The sequence below is a fragment of the Trichomycterus rosablanca genome, chromosome 16 (assembly GCF_030014385.1).
Source record: "Trichomycterus rosablanca isolate fTriRos1 chromosome 16, fTriRos1.hap1, whole genome shotgun sequence".
Lineage (NCBI taxonomy): Eukaryota > Metazoa > Chordata > Actinopteri > Siluriformes > Trichomycteridae > Trichomycterus > Trichomycterus rosablanca.
Window position 1 is genome coordinate 30,427,600 of NC_086003.1, and position 10,705 is coordinate 30,438,304.

At 40.9% G+C, this 10,705-nt stretch overlaps 1 protein-coding gene across 1 annotated transcript; it reads right to left on the reverse strand.

Moving 5' to 3' along the window:
* Nucleotides 1-1,556: 1,556 nt before the first annotated feature.
* On the reverse strand, nt 1,557-9,002 carry setb (SET nuclear proto-oncogene b). Its single transcript, XM_063011683.1, has 8 exons — nt 8,779-9,002; nt 6,402-6,459; nt 6,176-6,318; nt 4,719-4,822; nt 4,515-4,628; nt 3,718-3,888; nt 2,745-2,879; nt 1,557-2,361 (listed from the first exon to the last, which is right to left on the reverse strand). The coding sequence occupies exons 1-8, from the start codon at nt 8,846-8,848 to the stop codon at nt 2,341-2,343; spliced, it is 816 nt and encodes a 271-aa protein (XP_062867753.1). The 5' UTR covers nt 8,849-9,002; the 3' UTR covers nt 1,557-2,340.
* Nucleotides 9,003-10,705: the final 1,703 nt, after the last annotated feature.

Here is a 10,705-nt window from a genome sequence, read left to right on the forward strand (position 1 = left end):
ACCTGGAAAAAGGGATGGAAACCAAACTGATTGACAAAATTCGATCTCCATCCATCTTTAAATAACACTTTATTCAGTTCTGCAGGCTGGTGAGAAGCGGTGGGTGGTGTACAGCAGTTCTGGGGTTTGAATAAGTATGTTGGATGGGATTAAGATCAAAACTCTGACTGGGACACACAAGGACATGGGTTTGAGTCTCACTCGACTTCACAAAACCTTTATACCTCTGCTCTCCTCAGACTTTTCTTTAAAACCAGTCACGTCCACATATTTGTTTTCCAATCGCCAGTTCAGTATAAAGTGTCAACATCATTTCAAGGTATCTTGAAATGAGACAACAACCATCTCATTCATCATTTTATTCTGATAGGTTTAAGGTTTTTCCTATAATAAAACCATAACATGCTAAGAAATCTGCATGAAATTAAGAAAGGAATATAAACAAACAAGTTGCTCCAACATTTGATGGTTTATATGATCATACAATGAAGCTCCTATAGTAAAAACGTTACACACCAAGAGCCAAAACATTATAACCACCCAATCTAATACATGGTCATAACAGCTCTGACCCACCAAGACACCTGAAGGGTTCCTGTGGTATCTGGTTCCAGGACGTTACCAGCAGCTCCTTCATCTTCTGAACATCAAAAAATGGATCGTCCTACAGTGCATCTTGGTACATCTCTTCCACACAAAGGTTTATCAACCCTGACATTAAGGCCAGAACAACAAGACTGACCTACAGTTTCTACCCACAGGCAGTCAGGCTTGTGAACAAACATGGACTATCACACACACAACCTACCTCATGAACATTAAACCTCATAATACAATACAATGCACAACTGTATATCCAATGACTTCTGCTATGCATATTTGCACCTTAAAACAACTTAAAAGTTACTTAAAAGAACTTAAAATGCTGCTATATTCCTAAACATTGCTCAATTTTTCTGCACCTTGAACTGCTGCTATGTGCCTTTTTTTTTACTACCTTAGTTTACTTTTATTTCTATTTTTACTCATTGTATATAAAAGTTTTTATAGTTTAAGTTTATATTAAAAAAGTTTTTATACTGTTTTTTTTATTGTTAGTTTAATTTTTGTTTTTATGTATAATACTTTGACGTTTGGAGGACGAACAAAGTAAGAATTTCATTGTACAGTGTAATTGCTGGTTTTTCTGTGCACATGACAATAAAACTCTTGAATCTGACCACCGCTGCTTAAAATCATCTCAAGAGCAAAATGCTTCCACCACCATACTTTACAGTTACCCGACTGATACATTTACACCCAAAGCACTAAGAACTCAACTAAGTTTATCATTAGCTAGGAGTCGTGCAGCAGTCGAACATGGTTATAAAAGTTTTAAAATATTTTTTGGGTTCAGACACAGAGATAAATCCAGAGCAAACACAGCAGAGAAATAAAAGTGCGTATACAAACTGGCAGGTTATTAGAGGATAAAAAGACAAAAATGTTCTTTAGTGTTTCTACATGTTTTATTTTCTAATCCTTTAATTAATCCAAGCACAAAAGTACAAGAGCAAAACCTTTTTTTGCATTTTATTTTTATTAAAAATGTAAATTTCAAACCTCATGGGTGTCTGTAAAACATTACAATGAAAATTCAACCAACACAAACCCAAAAACATTGATGTGTCAAAGACCCACTTGGCCCAACCGACCCCATGTTTACCGCCGGCGAGAAGAACTCTCATACCCTGATATCGACCCGTACGCGTACGAGAGGTGACGAGAACAAGCTGGTGCTTTCCGGTTATCTTAAAAGGGGGGGGGGAGGGTTAACGGCGTCGACTCTTTGGGGCCCCCACGCTGGCATGAAAGTATTCAGAACATACAGAGAAAAGAAACGGTGGCTAGAATCTGTACGCTATGATCAGCTTCATCACTGCACCATGGCTTATTAATTCAATTTACAACCATTCACAGAAAAAGAAAACGTTTTATATATACGTGTATATATATAGTTTATAAACTGCTATCGACTGGAGTTTAGTCTACAGAGGACGTGACATGACGTGCAGGTTGTTAATATCTGGAGATTTGAGTTTAGAGAGATGGTGTAAGAGTCGACGAGATGCCACTAGTTTATCCGACGCAGGTGAATATCCAGGAATTTAACTCAGGATACAGAAGACTGGCGAGAACAGAAGACGGAGCACGAAAAATAATGAAAATAAAAAATAATAATAAAGGAAAATAAAAAAGGGGTGGAGGAGAAAAAAAAGAAATCTTTGCTCCCTCAGGTTGGAGAACTTCAAAAGAAAAGCAGGTACAGAGGTCGCTGGAATTATAAGTGTCCGTATCAGATCAGTCGTCCTCCCCGTCGTCCTGCAGGGCAACAAAAATCATATCGATTATTAATAATAAATAAAGCTGATTGTTTATCCCTAAGCTCATTCAAACTTCTAATACAGTTCAATCAGTCAAAAGTATGTGAACACCTTTCGTACACTTTCAGCTGGGCGTACCACTGTTCACAGAGCAGCTCATACAGGCACAGTGGAGGAGATATCGGAATGGAATGTTTATGGTCAGGCGTCCACATACTTTTGGCCATCAATTTCTCTATGGTATTTTTTTATAAGCAGGCTGACTTATACAATCCTAGATCAGATCAACTCTCCTCATTTGATCTGGGTTTGTGACGGGTACCACCCCAGGCAGGCAGGACCATTTTGCTGAGTACAGCATGATCCAGCTGCGTTCCTCACCTCTCCATCCTCGCCTTCATCTTCCTCGTCCTCCTCGCCTTCCTCCTCGTCCCCTTCCTCGTCAATATCCTCCAATCCCTCCTCGTCTTCCTCCTCGTCTTCACCCTCGCCTTCCTCGTCCTCCATGTCTGGGACCTGCAGAGATCACGATGGATAAACACGAGCCGGATAAATGCAGGGTTCCTCGCTCAGTGGTTCAACTAAAATGCATTTCTGACAGATGTGAACATGCAGATGTTCAGCTAGAGACACTGACCTGTAGCTCAGCCTACGTACAACTATTCAGAAAGCCTCCACAAGTATTTGTATAGAACATCAAGTGTTCGTTTATTCCACGTGTGCAGCGTCATTAGACAGGAAAGCAAAGCAGCATTTGTACACGAGTGTGAACAAAAATAAGAAAGGAGGTCAGAATTAAACCCAACTCGACCCTAATGCAGGAAGGCAAAGGTTGAGTCTTTTCACCTGCAAATGCTTTTAGTTGTGGTTTCAGACATGAGGAGTTTACTTCTGAGCAATCTGATGTCATGACAATGACGCCACGTGAGCATTTAAGCATCAGGGCGAATTTTTATCCTATATTTCTGTGACCCGTCCTGCTTTTGTTTGAAATATTGCCAAGTAAACCATTGCGATTTTTAGAAATACTTCACAAGTTCTCTCTGCAAATCAACAAACTTCATTACCGTCACTGTGACTGGAGAGTTAAAATAAACAGAGCGTACAGAATCACAGGGTGGCGAAACACAATCATCTGCTGCATCCATCCCTCAGCAAACATTTATTTTACTGATCTGTTTCATTCTGCACCACATGAAACACATCATTAAGCTTTAAGCCCTTTAATCTCTGCTCAGACTTGGTTTTGTGCTTTTAGTGTCAATCCTGTCTAGCCCTAAACTGGTAATTTTTAATAATAATAAAACAGTTTGTTCAACACGATCTGGACTGGAAACCATAATGCGGATCGTACCAGGTAGTACTGCAGAGGATTGGGCCAGATGTCGTCCTTGATCACCTCCCCGAGTTCGTCCGCCCCGGCGTCCGAGTGATCGCTGAACCAGGTGAAGAAGCTCTCGGGCTCCTCGTGTTGTCTCTTCTTACCGGCCTTGTTCTGGGTCTGACCAGCTCGCTTCGTCAAGTCCTGTGGATTTACACGCAGACTTTTATTTACATCGAAACGAAGTCTTTTAAATAATCGAATACATAAACGGAGCCACGCGGCCGGAAAGAGAAAATCTAGTGAAAATCGATTTCCGATTTGCGCCGCAATAGCGGCCTCTGCTGGGTGGTAGAGGTGCTGCACGGAAACCAATAATGGAGAGCAGTGCCTTCAGGTGAAATGAAGTGGTTGGCTTCTACGTGTCAGGACCAGGGTCTGGGAGGGTTTATTAAATCAGACCCAGGGTCAAATCTCGGTGGGAAGCTGGGGCATCCAGGACTTCGCCGTGCAGTCAGAATAATAGAGAGCATCGTGTTACAGATCTCTGCACTGTGTGGTGAAAAGAAGTGGCCTTCACATGTCAGAGGTTGTGTGAGCTAGCCTGTGGCGGAGGACCGGTATCGGTGTCGTATTAATGTGCTAGCACAACAGAACGCATATAGAAACGCAGACATCGTTTGCATCTACCACTACAGAAGGTTATTTACAAATCCTTTACTATTAACATGAACAGTGCACTATTTAATAAGTCCCACCCTAAAAATTAAATGCACCCCTAGATACCCCCTTCCTGCCATCATTAGTCGGTTAGACAAACAAACACCAACCTTTCCGGCCTTCCATTTAATCTCGGATGATTTCGAGGACGGGTCGCCGCTCTCGTTCAGGTGGAACTCTTTCGACAGGGCTTTGTTCTCGAAGTACGGATTCTCATCAAAGTACTGAAACGTAAAGAGAAATCAGTCCTGGATCAAACACCACTACCTTCCATTCTAGGTAAACGATAAAAGAAGAGGAGTGCGGCTTCGTACAAAATCTATTCTGTAGCCCGATTTGATGTCCTCAAACTCTGTGACCTCCACCCTGGTCAGGTAATGAAGTGCTTCCTCGTCCTCCTCACCAAGCAGGGCTGAAACTGATCACACCAGCAGATCATCAGGAGCAGTGATACACACCCTCACACTCATCTTACAGAACTGAAAATGACTGCAGTTAGTTTTAGTCTTGCGCTTAACCCTGAGGTTTAAGTAATCCCAAGCTTTAAAGCTTTCAACCTTGGAGCCTAAAGACCATCTCGAGCTTTTGAGCTTCAGATCCGAACACAGTCTCAAGACTTAAACCTTATGGTTGCCATAAAGTCGCAAACTTTTAATACTGTTATTTAAGTACAGTCTCAAACTTTAAACCTCAGGATCGAACAATAGTCTCAAGCTATTGAGCTTCAAATCTAAGTAGTCTCAAACTTTAAACCTTGAGGTCCAAGTACAGTCTCAAACTTTAAACCTTGAGGTCTAAGTACAGTCTCAAACTTTAAACCTTGAGGTCCAAGTACAGTCTCAAACTTTAAACCTTGAGGTCTAAGTACAGTCTCAAACTTTAAACCTTGAGGTCCAAGTACAGTCTCAAACTTTAAACCTTGAGGTCTAAGTACAGTCTCAAACTTTAAACCTTGAGGTCTAAGTACAGTCTCAAACTTTAAACCTTGAGGTCTAAGTACAGTCTCAAACTTTAAACCTTGAGGTCTAAGTACAGTCTCAAACTTTAAACCTTGAGGTCTAAGTACAGTCTCAAACTTTAAACCTTGAGGTCTAAGTACAGTCTCAAACTTTAAACCTTGAGGTCTAAGTACAGTCTCAAACTTTAAACCTTGAGGTCTAAGTACAGTCTTAAACTTTAAACCTTGAGGTCCAAGTATAGTTCTGAACTGTTAAACTTGGGGTCTAAGTACAGTCTCAAACTTTAAACCTCAGGATCTAACAATAGTCTCAAGCTATTGAGCTTCAAATCGAAGTACAGTCTTGAGCTTTAAACCTTAAGGTCTAAGTATAGTTCTGAACTGTTAAACTTAGGGTCTAAGTATGGTCTCAAACTTTAAACCTTGGTCTAACAATAGTCTCAAGCTTTTGAGCCTCAGGTCTAAGGACAGTTTAAAACTTTTGAGCTTCAGATTTAAGTACAGTCTCAAGATACTTAAACTTTGGGGTCTAAGTATAGTTTCGAGCTTTAAACCATTAGGTCTACGTACAGTCTTAAACTTTAAACCTTCAGGTCTAAGTACAGTCTCTAGCTCTAAACTCTTAAGTCTTTGTTAAATCTCACAGCTTAAAGCCCGAAGGCCAAAAACTCAACACGGATTTAAACGTCGGCCTTGTGTGTTTAAGATCATGTGGATTTAAGCCCAGGCTCAAGCCTGCCACATTTAAACCCAAGACAAGCCTGAACTTTCTGAGCTCAGCGAGTGTGTGTGTGTCTCCGTCTCAGTCCTCACCTTGTGGATGGTTGACAAATGTTGTGACCCAGAAGTTGGGGATTTTGCCTATGAGCTCTGATCGTTTCTGGAAGAACGGCTGGCGTAGCTTGTTGTATTTCTGCTCTACTTTTAAGATTTCCTCGCTGGCTTGTTCGTTCAGTCTGGGGGTGAGAGGAGAACCGTCAGTAATTCTCAGAAAGGCAGACGAGCGGTTACATAAACCGACTGTGTGTGAAGGCGTTACCTGTCGATTTCATTCTGTACTTCATCGATGTGTTCGATCGCTTCCTGCTGCTCTTTTTCTGAAAGCGTAATAAAAAACAAACAGCAAATTAATCACCAGGTTAACAAACGCTTTATTATTGACGTGAAAATACTTTGTTGAGCTCTTTGTTTTGTTTAGACTTTTAAATATAAAAAAGTGCTAACAAATTATTATACATCATTTGAATATGTCCTTTAGTTATTTTTATTTTATCAAAATACTCTTACTTTTAAAAAAATGGAACAAAATTACTTGATCATCTCTGATGTTAATATTTAAGAATCAGAAAGATGCTTTTATTCATAGCAACTTTCAACTGAGGCCGGATCCAATCGACGCAAATGAAGGATAAGGACCTCGCTCAGGGGTCCAACAGCATCTCGGCAGGGTTGGGATTAAACCCTCAACTCTAACTGCTGAACCCAATGATCTTCTACAGAGGTCACAACAAGCAGCAAACATGGAAAATAACCCAAAACATAAGACCCAACATGACCCCTCATACAGGGTTCAGCATCCATAGAGGACTGCGCTACTCCCGCTGTATTTCTCTGCTGACTGTCCCAACATCTACAGCCAGCAGGAGTCGCTGTTGCAGCAACAAGGTGGCAAATCCCAATCCAACCTCCCCAACCTCAGAGACGAAAGCAGTACCCACCGCGTACCCGCCGGACCAGTGCCAACCGAAGCACCGCAACCGAGAGCTCTGACTCACAGGACCGGCACGGGGACGCATTATTTCTCCTCTTAGGCGACTTCAGAACAAAGTACTGCTGCCATTAATTTATGCACCAGTATTAACAGCTCAGTCTGAAATATAACACTGAGCAGAAAAATAACCTGATCTACAGTCCTACTGACATTTAATAGAGATACTAGGATTTAAAATTTACATTTCTGGCATTTATCAGACGCTTTTATCCCAATTGACTTTCAGTACTGTGACGGAATACAATCTAAGGGTCTTGCTCAAGGACCCAACAGTGGCAACCTGGCAATGGTGGGGCTTGAACCAGCAACCTCCTGATTACTGGCAAAGTACCTTAACCGCTAGGCTACAACTGCCATAAAATAATAAAGTACTATTAAAATATATATTTATTAATAAAGCATAACAAATATATCACTAAATAATAATTATATTAATTATAAATAAGCTATATTAAACTGCTTTATTATTCTAGCTCGAAACATTACAAATTATTCAATTATTAAATTAAGCATGATTTACATATTTATTAAATTATCTATTGACGATTCATGAAATTATTTAAATATGAATAAAGCATTAATAGTCTAATTATTAAAAATAATTTTAGAAGTACTGACCTTGCTTTAGAGTATTACATTTTAGATTTAATTTATTACAATTTACTCATCTCTAACAAAAACTGCCCTTAAATAACATTTATAAATAAAGAAAAGAAAATTATATACAACTTATAAAATTAAATAACTTATTTTATATCTGTAAATAAATAATACATAAAAAAATAAACATTATATATAATTATAAAATTAAATAACTTATTTTATTATAAAGTTTATAAAATTAAATAATTTGTATCTATAACAAAAAATATAACAAATGAAATAAACATTATATATAAAACTTAACATAAAAATAACATTTACATAAATGAACATGTATAAAGAATAATAATTTACTGATATTAGTGATGAAGTTGATCAATGAAGTACAAACTGCAGTAACAGTAAATAAACCATAAACCGACGGATCGCGATATTAATATTATATAATACTATACAGTGGTTTAACATTTAGTTTGTATAATTATGAATAATAAGTCAGTAATGAAATGATTTAATTGTGTCTCTGTAGTGAAACACATGCAGACTGAACAGCGCGGGCACACAATAAACACTGCCGCTAGCTACAATGCTAACGCTAACCGAAACCTCCAATATTATTATTTATTCACACGATTCAGTCAGTTTACACCAAAATCAGAGTTTATTCGCGTAAATCAGAATTACTGGAACATCCCTGAACTAAACTCTGATCTTTAATTAATGATAAAGTGTGTGATAGTTGTGCACGGTTGAGTAGCGAACATGCGCGTGCACAATGAAAGCTAACATGCTAACGTGCTAACATGGCCGCGCGCGGGTCACCGCAGCTCAGGACGTTTAAAGCGAACACAGAGAACCAGCGAGTAGCTGCAGCTGAGCCCAAACACACCGAATAAGCACCGAACACAGAACAAACAGCTCCTACTGAGGATACAACACTGAACCGAGGTGCTGAGGAGGGAAGGGGAGAGAGAACGTGATCAACATGGCGGAGCGTGTGTGGACGCCGTTAGCAGGCCCTTGTTAGCATTAGCATCATTACCCGAGGTCTCCTCCGCTCCCTCATGGTTGGAGTTCTGCTCCTTCCTGCTGACTTTAGCCGCCGACGACATGCTGCTGGACTCTGTTGGTTCTGGTTATCGGACGGTGCTGAGTGAATCTCCCTGAGTCTGATCACTAAACTCCGCTCGGTCTGATACAAGTCTGATTATATAGAACTCCTCTCTCGCGCGCGCTCCCCGATATCGCGCGACTGAACACTGGCGCTGGGAGTCGAGTTCAAATGGAGTCGGTTCTAAGGTTCAGATTCATTAAGTCGAGTTCAAAAGGAGTCGAATCTTCTATTTTGGGTTTAAGAGTCCAAAATTTTTGGGAGTCGAGTCCAAACCGCAGGAGTCGATTATTTGGAATCACATTGATCCGGTTTAAGTTGGCGCCAATATGCGCTCTCATTCATATATTGCACCGTTTTCCTGGTCAGGGTCGCGGTGTTCGCAGGCGAATACTCGTACGTGCACAGACTCTCACACACACTCATACATACGCACTAATTGGATTTGCCAATCCACCTTCCGCATGTCTTAGGAGGAGAAAAGAAATGACAAAGTAGGCATGTGAACACACCCTAGCCTAGACTGTCACAATAAGTGGCTGTGTGGAGTTGCCAATCCACCTTCTGCATGTTTTAAGAGGAAGCAACGTAGTGAACATGTCAAGCTCAGACACGTGAGATTCAAACCCACATCACTGTGCAGCACCCACACCACAAACTGCCTCAGAATATCATTCATATCACTGACCACCTAACCCTGGTCAGGGTCGCAGACTCTCCGGACACAAGGCAGGAACACACACATAGGGGCTATTTATTGTTTACAATCCACCTTCCGCATGTTTTAAGAAGGTGTAGGAGGGTGGGCACCTGAAAGAAACCCGCGCAGTTTGTTGTTGGGGGGAAAATTCAGAGCAGTCAATCCACCTTCTGCATGTTTTTGGGAGTTAGGAGGTAACCCAACACAGCCAGGGGGGGTAACATGCCAAACTCCTCAGAGACAGTGACCAGAGGAGAGGATTGAACCCAAGTCCCCAGGTTCCATGCTGCTGTGCGGCACTCTTGTTGCTCCGCTTCAGTGTTTCTCTGATCACAGCGTCATGATTCAGTAGAATCGACTCTTTGAAGCGACTCAGTCTTCTTTTCCTCATCAAAATACTGGATTGGAATCGGAATCGACTCATTGATTTGACTCTGAGTCAAACGACTCTGTTATAGACTCGCGCGCATCCGAGTAACGCATTAGAAAGGACACTGTGGGCCGCCCCGCCCCTTTCTGTTTTATAACAACCGCCCGCTCACGGCTGCTGCGCTCTGATTGGCAGAAAGAGAGTTCGGACGCGTCCCAAATCGCACACTACACAAAGGGGTGGGGGTGGGGGGGGGGGGGGGTGTAGTTATAGTGATCGGCCGCTTGGTGTCGCAGTTTCTCCATGATTCAGCAAACGTGCTGCAACTTCTGTTAACACGAACACCCTGCTGATCTGATGTGCAGTGTAGTTAAAGCCATTAAAGTATTACAAAACATTCAATTAGTTAATTAAGTGTCATTTAAATATTAGGGCATTCAATTATTTATTAAAGCTTCATAAAATTATTTAATTAAAAACAAAGCATTAATAATAACCTAATTATTAAAGGCTTAATAAAAACGTTTATCTCAGCAGTATTGACCTTGATGTACAGGGTGAGTCAAAAGTCTCAGGACACTCTTTTATTTCAGAAACGAAAGGGAAAATGACATATCTGAATACCCCAGCAAGTACTGGGTGAGGGAACAGAAATCGATTGCCGCAATCAGATTTGCAATATCTCTTGTGGTTCAAAAGTTATCAACACAGAAAGTTGCACCAACGACCGGGACCGTCCCCTGTGATGCGCAGCTATTTGACGTGTTCAGTGTGTCGTCCCTGGTGCT

Excerpts from the sequence above, each read along its gene's own strand:
- setb (XM_063011683.1), bottom strand. The coding sequence starts at position 8,848 with ATGTCGTCGGCGGCTAAAGTCAGCAGGAAGGAGCAGAACTCCAACCAT. Across the intron at positions 6,319-6,401 it reads GTACAGAATGAAATCGACAG|ACTGAACGAACAAGCCAGCG; the intron begins GTAACGCCTTCA and ends TCTCACCCCCAG. Across the intron at positions 2,880-3,717 it reads ATCCTCTGCAGTACTACCTG|GTCCCAGACATGGAGGACGA; the intron begins GTACGATCCGCA and ends TGATCTCTGCAG.